A 12481-nucleotide genomic window follows, 5' to 3' on the forward strand; every position below is an offset into this window, starting at 1 on the left:
TTTCCCCCATCTTGGTGACTGCCTCAGCAACAAAACACAAGAGCAAAGTCTCTCCTTACAAGCAGTACAGCTGCCCCCTTTAGCACTTGGACTTGGCAATTTACACTACCTGAGGACCTTGAGTTCCACAAAAATTAGTAATTGTTTCTTCATGCTAAATTTTCACAACTATCTGATGTAACAGATTAGAGTTTATCACATCAGAGCCTTGGCAGAGATTTTGTTACTGTATTTAGTATAAGACCATACCAAAAACCTTTTGCTATGACAAATTCAAACCAGAACATAATCTTTTTTGACACTCCTTAGTATACAAAACTTGGTATTGACCCCTATGGAAAGCAACTTTTTAAGAGAATAAAAACTAAACTAAACTAAAGAGCAACTCAGAAGTTTCTCTTCTGAGAAAATGGTAGCCTGGTTCACATTTTAACATGAAAAATATTACTATGAACTCATAACATTTCCTGCAAGTTCACCTCCTTATTCCAGCAAAGGAGATCAGTGGATGAACATGCTCTGTAAGCTGGTCCAGTCTATCAAAGGAGCTAGAAAACAGTTATTTTGTCCAAGGAAAGGATTCTGGTCAGAGCTTCACATTTTCTTCAAGGAATTTGAGGTGCCGAGCCTTCGCACTGTAACTGACGTACTTGTCTCCCATGTGCTCCCGCAACTGCAGCTGTTAACACAGAAATAAACCCACATGTACTGGCACTGAAAAAAAGCAGATGCTACCTAAATATTAACAGAAAAATACCAAAGCACTCAGCTCAAATAAGCATGTGAAGCTTGGCAATGTGGATGAGAGAGAAGAAAAATGAACACTATTGCTGTCTAAAAGCAAGAGACTTTCAAATCCCACCCAAAAATTTAAAATATAAGATCTTCACAGGTCACAAATCAAATACTGTCTAGGTAAGTGTAACCAAGTTTTGAATCAAAAGAGCTGAAGGTATTCCTTATTCACCTCTATTGGGGATTGATGTTAAATTATTTCTTATTTTGGACATAAGGAGCATAAGGAAAGTAATGTGAAGGCAAACATTTGAGAGACAGAAGAACTTATTACTGGAGAAACAGCATAAAATTATTAACAGAGTAAAATTATTTTACATCCCTCACACCTTCCCCATGGTACTGTTCTAAAGCTCTGATGGTTTCTGAAGAAGTTGGAGTTGAATGTGGTCTACATCTGGATTCAAACTTAAGCATGAAAATTACAATATACTTAGATCCTTGCCCCCTCATGACTACATAAATACCTTCTGGAATCAAGGTTTACCCTATCTCAATAGGATAAACAGCCTGCTCAATTATCTAGGTTTATAAAGAAATTCAACTATTTTATCATGGAAGACATTCACCTCTCTTTTCGCTTCATCGTCTTCTTCCATGATTCTGTACACTTTCTCAAGAAGTTTCACTCCCAATCCTTGCACCACATCAGATCTCAAGATTTCAACCATTCTCCTAATCTTGAAAGGGACCAATGACATATCTATTAAAAATAAAATACAATTTAAAAAAATCAGTGCAGTAGTAATTACTTTCAGTACAGACAATTTTCACATTCTGCAGAAGAATATGGGATGACTCTAAGTATTACCACAGAATCCCAGAGAAACAGACCTGAAGGAATCTCTTCCATTTTTAATTCCTCTGATTCATCAAGTGATTTTCCATGCAAAATCAAAGTGTCTTGATACTTTCTATGAAGTTTAAACTCTGGGGCTGGGGTTGAGGTTACACAGCACTCAGAGTTCTCCTTGGAGTCCATTTTCAGTGTCCATGTCATCAGCTGCACCAAGTCATTCATTTCATTCATACTTTTCCTAGGATACAAGGAATAAATAATTCAGTCACCATCATAATGCAACTTCCACCCGCATTCCAGAGCTTTCAATGAGTTTATTCAGGTCCTAATAAGTATTTCATGTTAAATTCCTCGTTGTGGTGCAGTTTTATCAATAGCAAAATCAGTACTATTTCATTTACCAAAGGCTCAGAGCCCAGCAAAAACCCCACAATCCTACTGGCTTCTGCTGACTCTGGTAATGCAACAAACTGCATCTTTTGAAAGCTGCTTACACTGACAAAAATCAGAGATAAATTCAGCCTCATTTACAGTGGAAAGGATGCACATTGGCACCTTTTAACTTGTGCTTTTAATGCATCTTGGCAGTAGATGTCCTTTGGTGCTGGAAGATTGTTTTCTGGGAAGCTGCAGTTCACAAAACCATCATACACAATCCCATGACCCAGAAACTTCAGCGTGGAAAGTGTACAGTCACAGAGAGACAATAAATCAGTGGGGCTGTTTTCCTCTATGCATCACATACTTCTTCAATCACTCACTATGCACAGCTAAAGTGTGAAAGCCTTTTATTTCCACTCCAAGTCAAGGTCCAGTATAGCAGTGAAAATTCTTGCACAGTATTAAACAGAATCCTTACTTCTCCTTGGAATCACCATCAGACTTGTCTGTAGAACTTGTGGAAGAGCTTAGCTCATCATCAGACAGGCAATGGGCTTCTCTCTTTCTCTAAGGGAGGAGGGAATAAATAACAAGAATTCTAATAGTTGAAAGTAATTCAGCAATATGGCATATATTACTGTTCCTACATGGAAGAAATACTTTTGACAAAGTTTACCTGAGAAATACTGGGATCTGATGAGGACTGAGGAACTGTAACACAATTTTCCACACGTGACTTTGCTTCAACTGCTGCACCATTTAATGACTGTCTCACTGGAACAACTGGAAGCATAACATTTTGACAATATTTACAACTAAGCTGTGTGTATTCTGAATTAGTTTCATGCTCATGCAAGAAAAAAAATCTATCACCTAGCAGAAGGCAGGCAGGGAGGTAGGTATTTTGCTAATAGAAAACATTGAAACTTCTGTTTGAAAGTGAATATTCTACATTTTATGTACGTTTCAAAGACAAGTTGTCAACACAGAACACAACTGACATAACTAAAAAGCAGAAAAATACAGACATGTTAACAGAATTTTTTATTTAACACAGAACTAGCCCCTTAGTGCATTGTTCTGAGGATGGCAGTGAAGAACAGACAAGTTATAATTTCTTCAGGAAAAAGTTATTTAAAATAACATAAACTGTTCACATATAAACATAAAAATTACCAGAGGGAAGCATCTCCCGAGACTGTTTCAGCCTCCTCCGTTCTCTTGCTGACAAGGGCCGCTCCTTCAAAGGAAGTTAATTTGGTCTTAATTTGCAATCACTATTATGGCTTTTGTTTCCTAATCACCTATTAAGCAAAAAATCCTTTTCAAGGGTTCAAGGAGGGGGAGCTGTTATTTAATGCTTAATTATTTATTACAGAACTGTCTTCAATGAGACCAATCTGAACTCTAGTAAAGGGGCTTCTGACCTCCTAGGCTCAGCAAGGCTCATCCCACACTGAGCAGGGCTTCCATGAGGCAGGAAGCTACCAAACATTTCTTTACTCACTGTGCACACACACAGAACAAACTTCTCAGAAGGAATGAGACAAAAGCCAGACAGTTTTCATCACTAACCTTTGGAATGGCTGCTTGGCTGGGTTTGGCACTATCTGCAGGCTCAGGGTGCTCTGCACCCCTCTGGGCTGTCTTCGGGGTCACATCAGAAGGAACAGGTAGAGGCCGAGGAGAAACTGCTCTGAACTTGACAGAAAAGTGAGCAAGAATTTTTTTTTTATTGAAAGTTTAAGTACTCTGCAATCCAGAAGACATTCTTGCATGGTAAAGCTGGATGCCAGATATTTTAAATCCTATTGTAACCTCTTCACATCTCCCAGCTTGTTCCTTCCTCTCCCCATCTCTGCTTACATCTGTTTCCCTTCTTTCCATCCCTACATCTTATCCCCCTCCTCCCAGACTATTTTTCAGCCAATGCCTTTGCAACAACTGTCCCCACCCTCAAACAGTAAAACCCAAAGAGAAAACCAGGTTATCAATGACCAATCACCCTCTTCCATAGCCTTGTGCCTTTCCCCAAAGAAACCTCCCTGCTCAGGGTGGAGGAACTGACAGGAGCTCTATCCTGTGTGCAGGCCAAGATTTTCCTCCTACAGTTTGCACTCAGAAGCTCAGGGCAGCCATTACACATCTGTTCTGAAGCACTACTAAGCCACTACCCACTACAAGTAGCCTTATCCACAAAGGTACTGACTTGTAGTCAGAAGTCCTGAAGGAATTTCCTAGGAAACATTGCAACCCAGTAAAGGCACAGCCCATCTGGCACAGCCACCTCATCCCTGAAAGGTACTGGGGATTTTCAAAGATGTACTAAGGCTGCTTCACCTTCAGTGATCTGAAGTCACACAGACACACATGAAACAAGAACAGCATTAAAACACCCACCCTTTTTTAGAAAATAGGTCCCACGTTTAAAGAGGAAAAACACAGGAGTCTTAAAGGAGAGAGGAGAAGTATTTTTCAAGTATCTGCACCTTCTCTGAGCAGCCTTCAGCAAGCTCTCTCTTCTGCTGCTGCTGCCATGGGAGAGAGGGTTCACTGACACTGCTCTGAGGCTGCTTGTGCAAGGTCATTTTTCCCTGAGCATCTCCTGAAGCTCCATGACTGACATCATCCTAATAAGTAAAAGCATTTTTTAAAAAATGCAGACCTGTCACTTCCAGATTTACACAAACACACTTAAAAAAATAATCAAAACAGGCCCCTTTACAATTTGGACTGCAACCACCTTAACATAGCACAGGTACAAGCACAATAAATTCTTATTTGAGAGATAAAATACCTGCTGTACCAGCATCTTTAGCTACTAAACCTTCAAAGAAGGTCACTTACTTGAATCATAATAGGAACAAAGGGTGCCAGCAGCTTTTCAGTGGAATCCAAGCTCTACAACAAATAATGACTTCTCATTAAAAATCTCATGGTAGACCAAAACGCAGTGAAAAGACAATCACTACTAATTAGTCCCCTGATCCAAATCAAAATTATTCAGGCCTATTTACAACATAGAACAAAAGTTACAAAACTATTCTTACTCTCTCTGTTCACAGCTGGGAATGCAAATTTTTTCCCTGTAAAAATAGAATTCCAATCATCTAGATAGATACAATCCCAAAACTACTTTACCATATTGCCTTTGCAAATCTGACCTCAAGGCTCCTAACCACTTAAGAATCTCAATAATTGCATCAGCAACATCCTACTCTGACAGAAAAACGTGCAGCAGCTCTCTAAATTGTAAGAGCTGGCCACTGGTTAAATCTACTTCAAATAAGCATAAATGCATTACCAGGTCAGTTTGCTTTTGGTCTTTTGATACAGGCTGCAGGAGTTTCAAAGTGTCATCCTCATCTTCTACAGAATCAACAGAAGATGGTTTTGATTCAACACTTTCAGCTTTAAAAGCCTGTCTTGCTCTTTGCTGTTGTCCATTTTCCTTAATTGGTGGGTTATTAGATGTTATTTTAGAATGGCCTGGACCATGTAAATGCTTTGCTTTATTATTCTCTGGAATACTCTCACTGCCATCCTTGTCACTTCCATGCTTCATCCTTTCAGGCAGGGGGACATCAATGTTCACTCCACTGACTGTAGCTATGGAGTCTCCCAAGCTGTTCAGATCATTTTTGCTTGGTTTTCTTTCCAACTCAACAGCTGGTTTCTCTGAGGGATAAAATTTGCTGGCTTTACATTTGCTGATGCAATCTTCTTCATCCTAGGATTAAAAGAAAACCAAAAAAGTAATCTTTTGCATTTTACACACATATGAAAGAATTTTCTAAGCACTAAGGAAAATCAAGAACATACCAGGGCACATAAACTGAAAGGAAATTATGATCAATAACAAATTAGGAGCCTCAAAAAAGTCAAAATCTGCATTTTTAAAGAGATACAGATTTGCAAATGGCCAATTTCAGGTACTGGTTTATACTCATGGAATACACCTACTTTTCACCAGGACCATGAACGCAAAGTTGCACTCACTTAGCTCTTCCCTAAGGGAGGAACAAGCACCAAGAGTTTTTAGGATGTGCTCCACCACATATATTCAGTATTTCAACACTGAAAGCTTAAACCCAGAACAGAAGACTTTTACAGAAAACAAAAAGCATGCACAATATTAACCATTACAAAAGGTTTGCTGTAACCACTGGAAAGAATTTCAACAATAAAGAATTTTGGTTGTGACTATAAATAGTTTTTAAATATGTTTTTGACTGGAAAAAACTATTACCACTTGTCATGAGATATGTGAAAAATTATTTGACCCCAAATACTTCCAAGAGTAACTCACATAAAACCAGGTGTTGTTTAGTTAACATCTTACAGGTCCTGCAATTAGCTTCACTGATCCACAGGTGTTTAATTCCTTCCACTCTTATCTAAAAGCATTTCCTTCCCTAATATGAATTTTACACATTGCTGGGATTCAGATCTAATGTTCTCAGGGATGCTCAAGGCACTTGTTATAAAACCAAGGTTTTTATCTAGAAAAAGCAAGAGGGATTTGGGTTTTGTTGGCTTTTTTTTTAAGGTAAAAACCCCCCATATCTTACAACTTTGTATTTTCTGGCTTGCTCAGAGGAGTGGTTTTGGTGTGGAACATTCCTGTTGTGAGATTCATTCTTTGCTGAGATGACAGAACAAGGGTCTTTAGGTTTAGCATCCACTGTTTTCTTATGATTTCTAGCAGCTTTCCTGTGAAGAAAATGAAAGTTTCTCATCCATCTCATTCATTCACTATCAACAAGGTTTTAAAATATTTCTTTTGATTATACTAATTAAAAAAACAATCCACTCCACTAAAGACTTTTCATACAAAGAGTATCAGATACTGGAATTTTTCAATAGACTGTGCACAACAACCTCATTTTCAATTCCAGAAAAGGATCTTAAAAACCCAATTCAGATTCTGCCAGCAATATACACCTTTCTGCAGAGCACCAAGGTCAGTTCTACCCGGAAGCTGTAAAATAACTGACTAAACCTGACAAAGAAAAATAATTATATCAGTATATATCAAAAGGAACTTGGTTTTTCAACACCCAGATGATAAATGGCCTCAAGAACCACATGGAAAGGTGTGTGTTTTCTACCAATTCTATATTTTTAAGCACTACAGAGTTTTATTCTGCATTTGCAGAAAAAAATATTTTCCACTCTAATTCTCTCATATTTCTCAAAGAATTCAAAGAAACTGATGTTCATATGCTTTGTAGCTGCCCATAACAAAACTTACTTTATCCTCCCACAAAATCCAGGAAAAGTTGTAAAAAAAAGACAACAATAGGATGAATATTTTGCACAGAATCACTCAAATGAAAATGTCTTACGCCTTTGTGGCTTCCAAAAACAAAGCAATCTGCTGTTTGATGTATGGCTGTCTCAGGATGCTTTTCACACTTGGTCTCTCCTCAGGTTTTTTACTGAGCATAGTTTGTATTATTGCTACCAGCTGTGGGCTGTAATCCTTTGGCATGGGTGGCAGCTGTGAAAAGAAAGGGAAGCCTGATATTATTTAATATACTTATCTAGAAGGGGCTACTTCTAGAACATTTATGTGTGATCATGATGGTCAGATACATAAAAAAATATGTATGTGTAAAAAACAGATTTATTGTTCAAATGCTGAAAGTTACCCAATTGCCTAATGTTAAACAAAATACTGAAATTCCAAGTGTGTGGCAAAGAACTGCTCCTAATTTTATTAATATGGCCGGTAAAAGTTCTGTAAATAGGCTTAAAAATTTCTATGAAATGAATCCACATTCACTTCATTGTATGCCAAAGCAAGAGGACACTTAAATAAGCTAATCTTTCATAACAGGAAAATGCCATCACACAGTAATTTAATTTTTATGGAATGTTTATGCAAAACCAGAAGCAAATTAATAAAGTAATCTCAGAACTTTGCAAACTACTCAGTACATTCATTAAATTAAGAGGTAACAAGAAACTTTAGCCATACCTACAAAGGAATAACTTCCTTAGTATCACATCATCCACCACCATGAAACAACAGTCTTACATATGATGGTGTACATTACATTCAAGTTTTTTTAACTCCATGCAATATTTCTGATTAGAAAAGACCATCTCAATTTCTAGATAGGAAACCCAAGCACCTATAAAATTTCAGGAGATTTTACCTTCCCTTCAATGATTCGATAAGCCAAGGAGTTCATGTCCTTGGCATTGAAGGCGTGTTTCAGTGTGGCCATTTCATAAACACAGCAGCCCAAGGCCCAGACATCAGACTGAAAAACAGGAGAAGAGAAAATGTTTGAGAACTTCTTAGTAATTGTACAAGTTTTATCTTTGGACCTAGTTACCTGCTTTCAAAGAGGCTTTTAATGACACTAAGCTAATTAAGCCCAAATCCCATTGCAAACTTCTGGCTTCAGTCTTACTCTTCTATTTTTAATTTTGATCAAGTCAACTATTTCCTTAAAAATATCCCCAATTTTTTCAAAAAGGAAGTGTAGAAATTAGCCATCTTTGGGGGAAATGTTGCTTGTTTTCTTTTTTAGTAAAATATCCATCCTAGCTGTAAATGAAAAATCTTGGTTTTTCATTGGAAGAAGTTTCCCCTCAGTTCTTGCTCATTACAGACACTCATATTTATGGTGTGTTTACAGCTAGTGCTGAACACGTTTGCTTTGTTCTGTTGTATTTTAAATTCACAATAACACAGCTTATTCCTCTCATTAAAATTTCTTTGCCTTTTTTTTTTTAATGCTGCTGTTATTTCTAACACAATTTTTGAGCGTAAAACTTCCTGTCTGGTATATAATAAATTCAGAAAGTGCATCTCTAACACAGGCTGATATTTCTGTTCCCATTCTGTCTCTCCAGCTGTGAGAGGTACAGGCAGCCTGCTGAACAACTTGGTTGGGATAACTTAGCACGTGCTCTGAATTCCTAAACACAGTTCCAGAACCAAACATTCCTACAAATCTCTCTCCTATTTTTTTGTTTGGCTTTTGGGAAGATGAAAAAGACTTGGAAGCAATAAGAAACCAAAACACACTGGTAATGATTTCAGACAAATAAAGTAAGGCTCCTAAGAAAATAGAAATGACATTTTCATACTGTACCTTGTAGTTGTAGGGTTTGTTAGAGAAGAGTTCAGGGCTCATGTAGTATGGGGTGCCTATGAGAGTGCTGGCCATGTCATACTGGTTTTCCAACACCCTGGCTATTCCCAGGTCTCCCACTTTGATTATATTGGTTCGTGTCAGGAAAATATTCTGTGTTTTAAGATCTCTGTGCAGAATGTGCTTTTCATGTAAATACTACGGGGAAAAAATCATGTAAATAAGGTTAATCAACTCCTAACTGTAAAGTCTCATTAAAGAAGTCAAAGAAAGAAAACACAAAAGCAGAAGAAACACAGAAATCCCTCTCAAGGTCAGGAGTGACCTGCTAAGACAGTATTGGTGAAATAACATTAAAAGTGACTGATACAGGCAGGGGCCCAAAACTTATTACTGCTTTAACCAAATCTCCCTGCATGGCCCTTATAAATCAGCAGAAAAGTAGAAATAAAAATGTGAAGTTAAGACTGTAACACACTTTCTGCTGCTTTCATTTCTTGACAATCTTAGTCTAAAAACATTTCAGAGGAAACTATAATGTGAGCTTTGTGTAAACAGGGAAGAAAATTAGTCAGAATAAACAACAAGCTGTACCCATAATTAGTCTATTTTTGATCATGACAGCAAACTTTAAGATAGAATATTCTGTCCAATTTCTTATTCTTTAATGTTAAGATCTATATCTGGTCTTTATTGATGTAACAATTGCCTTTAAAGTTTGATAACCTCCAATTGCAAATTTAAAAGAGTAGCATAAGGCTTAATAGAAACGATGCATTGGTAGCTAAATTTACCACTAAAAACAGCAATAATAACAAGACTGGACACAAAATGCTTCTGAAAGAATATGCTTGGGTTTTTTCCCCCCAAAACTCCATTTTGTAAATTTAATGTAAACTTAAAACCAGAGAAGCATATCAGACAACAGTTGCAAACACCCCTGTCTATTGTGCTACAGAGGTGTGGACATAAAATATGTCAGCAATTTCTTACTTAAAATAGTTGATTTGACTGCAATGATCCATTTTTAATGTACTAATAACTATTATAATTAGGTGCTAACCCAGCCAAACAGGAATCCAAAGGCTGCAGCTTAGCTGGAATTTTTAAATACAAAAAAAGTCAAATTAAGCTTCTATCTGGCAGTGACAAAATTCCACTTCATTGTACCTGCAGTGCCATGGCAATCTGCACAAACCACTCCACCACCCGATTCTCAGGCAGGAGTTTTCCCTTCTGCTCCTTGAGCTTGTGGTAGAGGTCTCCTCCCTCGCAGAAGCCCATCACAATGTAGAGGTGGCCATCGTCCCCCTGCCAGGACTCTCTGTAGGTGACAATGTTGGGGTGTCTCAGCTGGGACAGCAGCTGGGCCTCCTGCTCTGCTGCTCTCCTCTCACGGCTGGAAGCACTTCTGAGGTTTAACTTTTTGATGACATACTGTAAAAGACAAGGCAAAGTGTATGGTAAGAGATGAAAGGGACTTTGCAGAAGCCCTAAGAAATTCCCCAGAATGCAGTATTTGAAATATCCACTGATTCATCTACATAGAGGCTGCAGTTTGGATCAAAATTATCCAGAACTTCTTCTCTTCTACCTTTTCACCATAAAAATGGAGCAGGTGTGTTCCATTCATCCACCTCAATACAACTCTGCTCAGGAATTTTGTGGTGTTTTGCTTTCTTCTGACTAATGTTCACACTTCTCTTTTTCTCCCTGCTCTCACTTTAAATGTGTGTCTGTCACTAACCTTTTAAGCCTGAAGTACCTGTTTGTGCACCACAGTTACTCTCAAAAAGGTCACATCAATAGTAAACTTTTATATAAATAAAGTATGCAGTCATGTGCAAACGAATGATAAAAGTCATCTGAAAGAGACAAAATGTCATGCTCATTCCTAAATTTCTTTTATTCTTCATTAAAATGGGTCAAGAATTTCTCAAAGCTACATACAAAAGTTGTCATCTACTTCCTTAATATGTACTACATTTTATGTAATTCTGAGGAATTTCAGGTTTCAGCAAAAACATTAATGAAGTTGAAGATGAGACAATAAAATCGATAGAACACTTTCATCAACCACAACACCAATATTTAGGTCTGACCTGGCCCTAATTCTGCTGAAAATTTTGTAGGACATCACTTTAGGGCATCAGCTTTCCACACAACACTCATGCCATGGTTATGCTTGAACCTGCTTTTATTGGAGAGGCTGTAAATCAAAACTTTTAAAACATTTTTACTTGCTGAATTTTAGCATTCTCAGAGATGCTTCAGTGTCTGCTCTCCAGGCTGCACCTATTAATTAGCCCAGCACATTTAATTAGTGCTGAGGAGATGGCCCTATATACCAAGGGAACCAATTACCCAGGAAACCCACAGCACATCATGACTTTGTGTTTCAGATAGAACCTGTGATGCTGCAAAGCTTCCAGGAGTGTGTAATTGTGTACAGCATCACTTAACTTCAAAATAAAATAGAAATGCTGCAAATACTGTGGTCTGTGTGACAAGTCAACTACAGCTTTGGGCATGGAAATCGTTTAAGCTTATATCATCAGATTCCCTATGAAACACCTCTGCTTTGGCCAGACTAGACAGATTATTCCAGTTCTCCAACAAAAATGCTTGTGCTTCTACTCTGACACAACCAAAACCTTCCCGGGAAGACTCTTCTCCACATCTTTAATAAAAGTTCTTTTAGACAAAGGAAGATAACAGAAACAGCAGCTCGGGGGGCTGCAGCCACACCCCAACACCTGGTGATGGTCACAGCTCCACTCAGACACCTGATAATGGTCACAAAAACACCCTGACACCTGGTGATGGTCACAGCTCCACTCAGACACCTGATAATGGTCACAAAAACACCCTGACACCTGGTGATGGTCACAGCCCCACCCTGACACCGGATGATGGTTATAAAAACACCTCAACACCAGGTGATCGTCACAGCCCCACTCTGACACCAGCCCGTAGACACACCTGCACCATGACACGATGTCACGTCCCTGGTCGTGCCCAGGGTGGGTCAGGACCAGCAGCCACAGCGGAGCCACAGCTGGGCGCGGGTCACAGCCGAAGCAGACGCTGCGGGACCCCCGCCCAGCCCCGCCCAGCCCAGCCCGGGCACTGCCCGCAGGCCGAGCCGTGCCCCTGCCCCGCGGCCCAGCCCCTCGCTACCTGCTTGCGGTCCTGGCGGTGCCGCGCCAGGCTCACCTCCCCATAGCTGCCCTTGCCCACGGCCCGCAGGAAGCAGTAGGCAGCCAGGGGCATCCTCCCGCCGCCGGGCATGGGCAGCACCCGCTGCCATAGAGATGGCCGGGGCGGCGGCGGCCATGCAGCGCCCGGCGCGCAGCTGCGCGGCGCGGGGGCGGTGCCGCGGCGGCCATTTTGG

The 12481-nt window shown here is 39.4% G+C and overlaps 1 protein-coding gene across 3 annotated transcripts; it reads right to left on the bottom strand.

The window, feature by feature from the left end:
* Positions 1–207: 207 nt before the first annotated feature.
* On the bottom strand, positions 208–12402 carry NEK4 (NIMA related kinase 4). 3 transcript variants are annotated; one of them, XM_059479898.1, is made up of 16 exons: positions 12268–12402; positions 10258–10524; positions 9088–9285; positions 8140–8247; positions 7324–7478; positions 6547–6688; positions 5280–5705; positions 4823–4876; positions 4465–4605; positions 3551–3676; positions 3152–3215; positions 2652–2758; positions 2454–2542; positions 1630–1832; positions 1365–1498; positions 208–679 (listed from the first exon to the last, which is right to left on the bottom strand). In XM_059479898.1, exons 1-16 carry the CDS (start codon positions 12376–12378, stop codon positions 587–589), a joined length of 2418 nt encoding a protein of 805 aa, XP_059335881.1. In that variant the 5' UTR covers positions 12379–12402; the 3' UTR covers positions 208–586. The 3 variants fall into 3 exon arrangements, with proteins under 3 accessions (XP_059335881.1, XP_059335883.1, XP_059335882.1); XM_059479900.1 differs by lacking the exon at positions 12268–12402 and adding an exon at positions 11190–11209; XM_059479899.1 differs by lacking the exon at positions 4465–4605.
* Positions 12403–12481: the final 79 nt, after the last annotated feature.

The sequence above is a fragment of the Ammospiza nelsoni genome, chromosome 11 (genome assembly GCF_027579445.1).
Source record: "Ammospiza nelsoni isolate bAmmNel1 chromosome 11, bAmmNel1.pri, whole genome shotgun sequence".
Classification (NCBI taxonomy): domain Eukaryota; kingdom Metazoa; phylum Chordata; class Aves; order Passeriformes; family Passerellidae; genus Ammospiza; species Ammospiza nelsoni.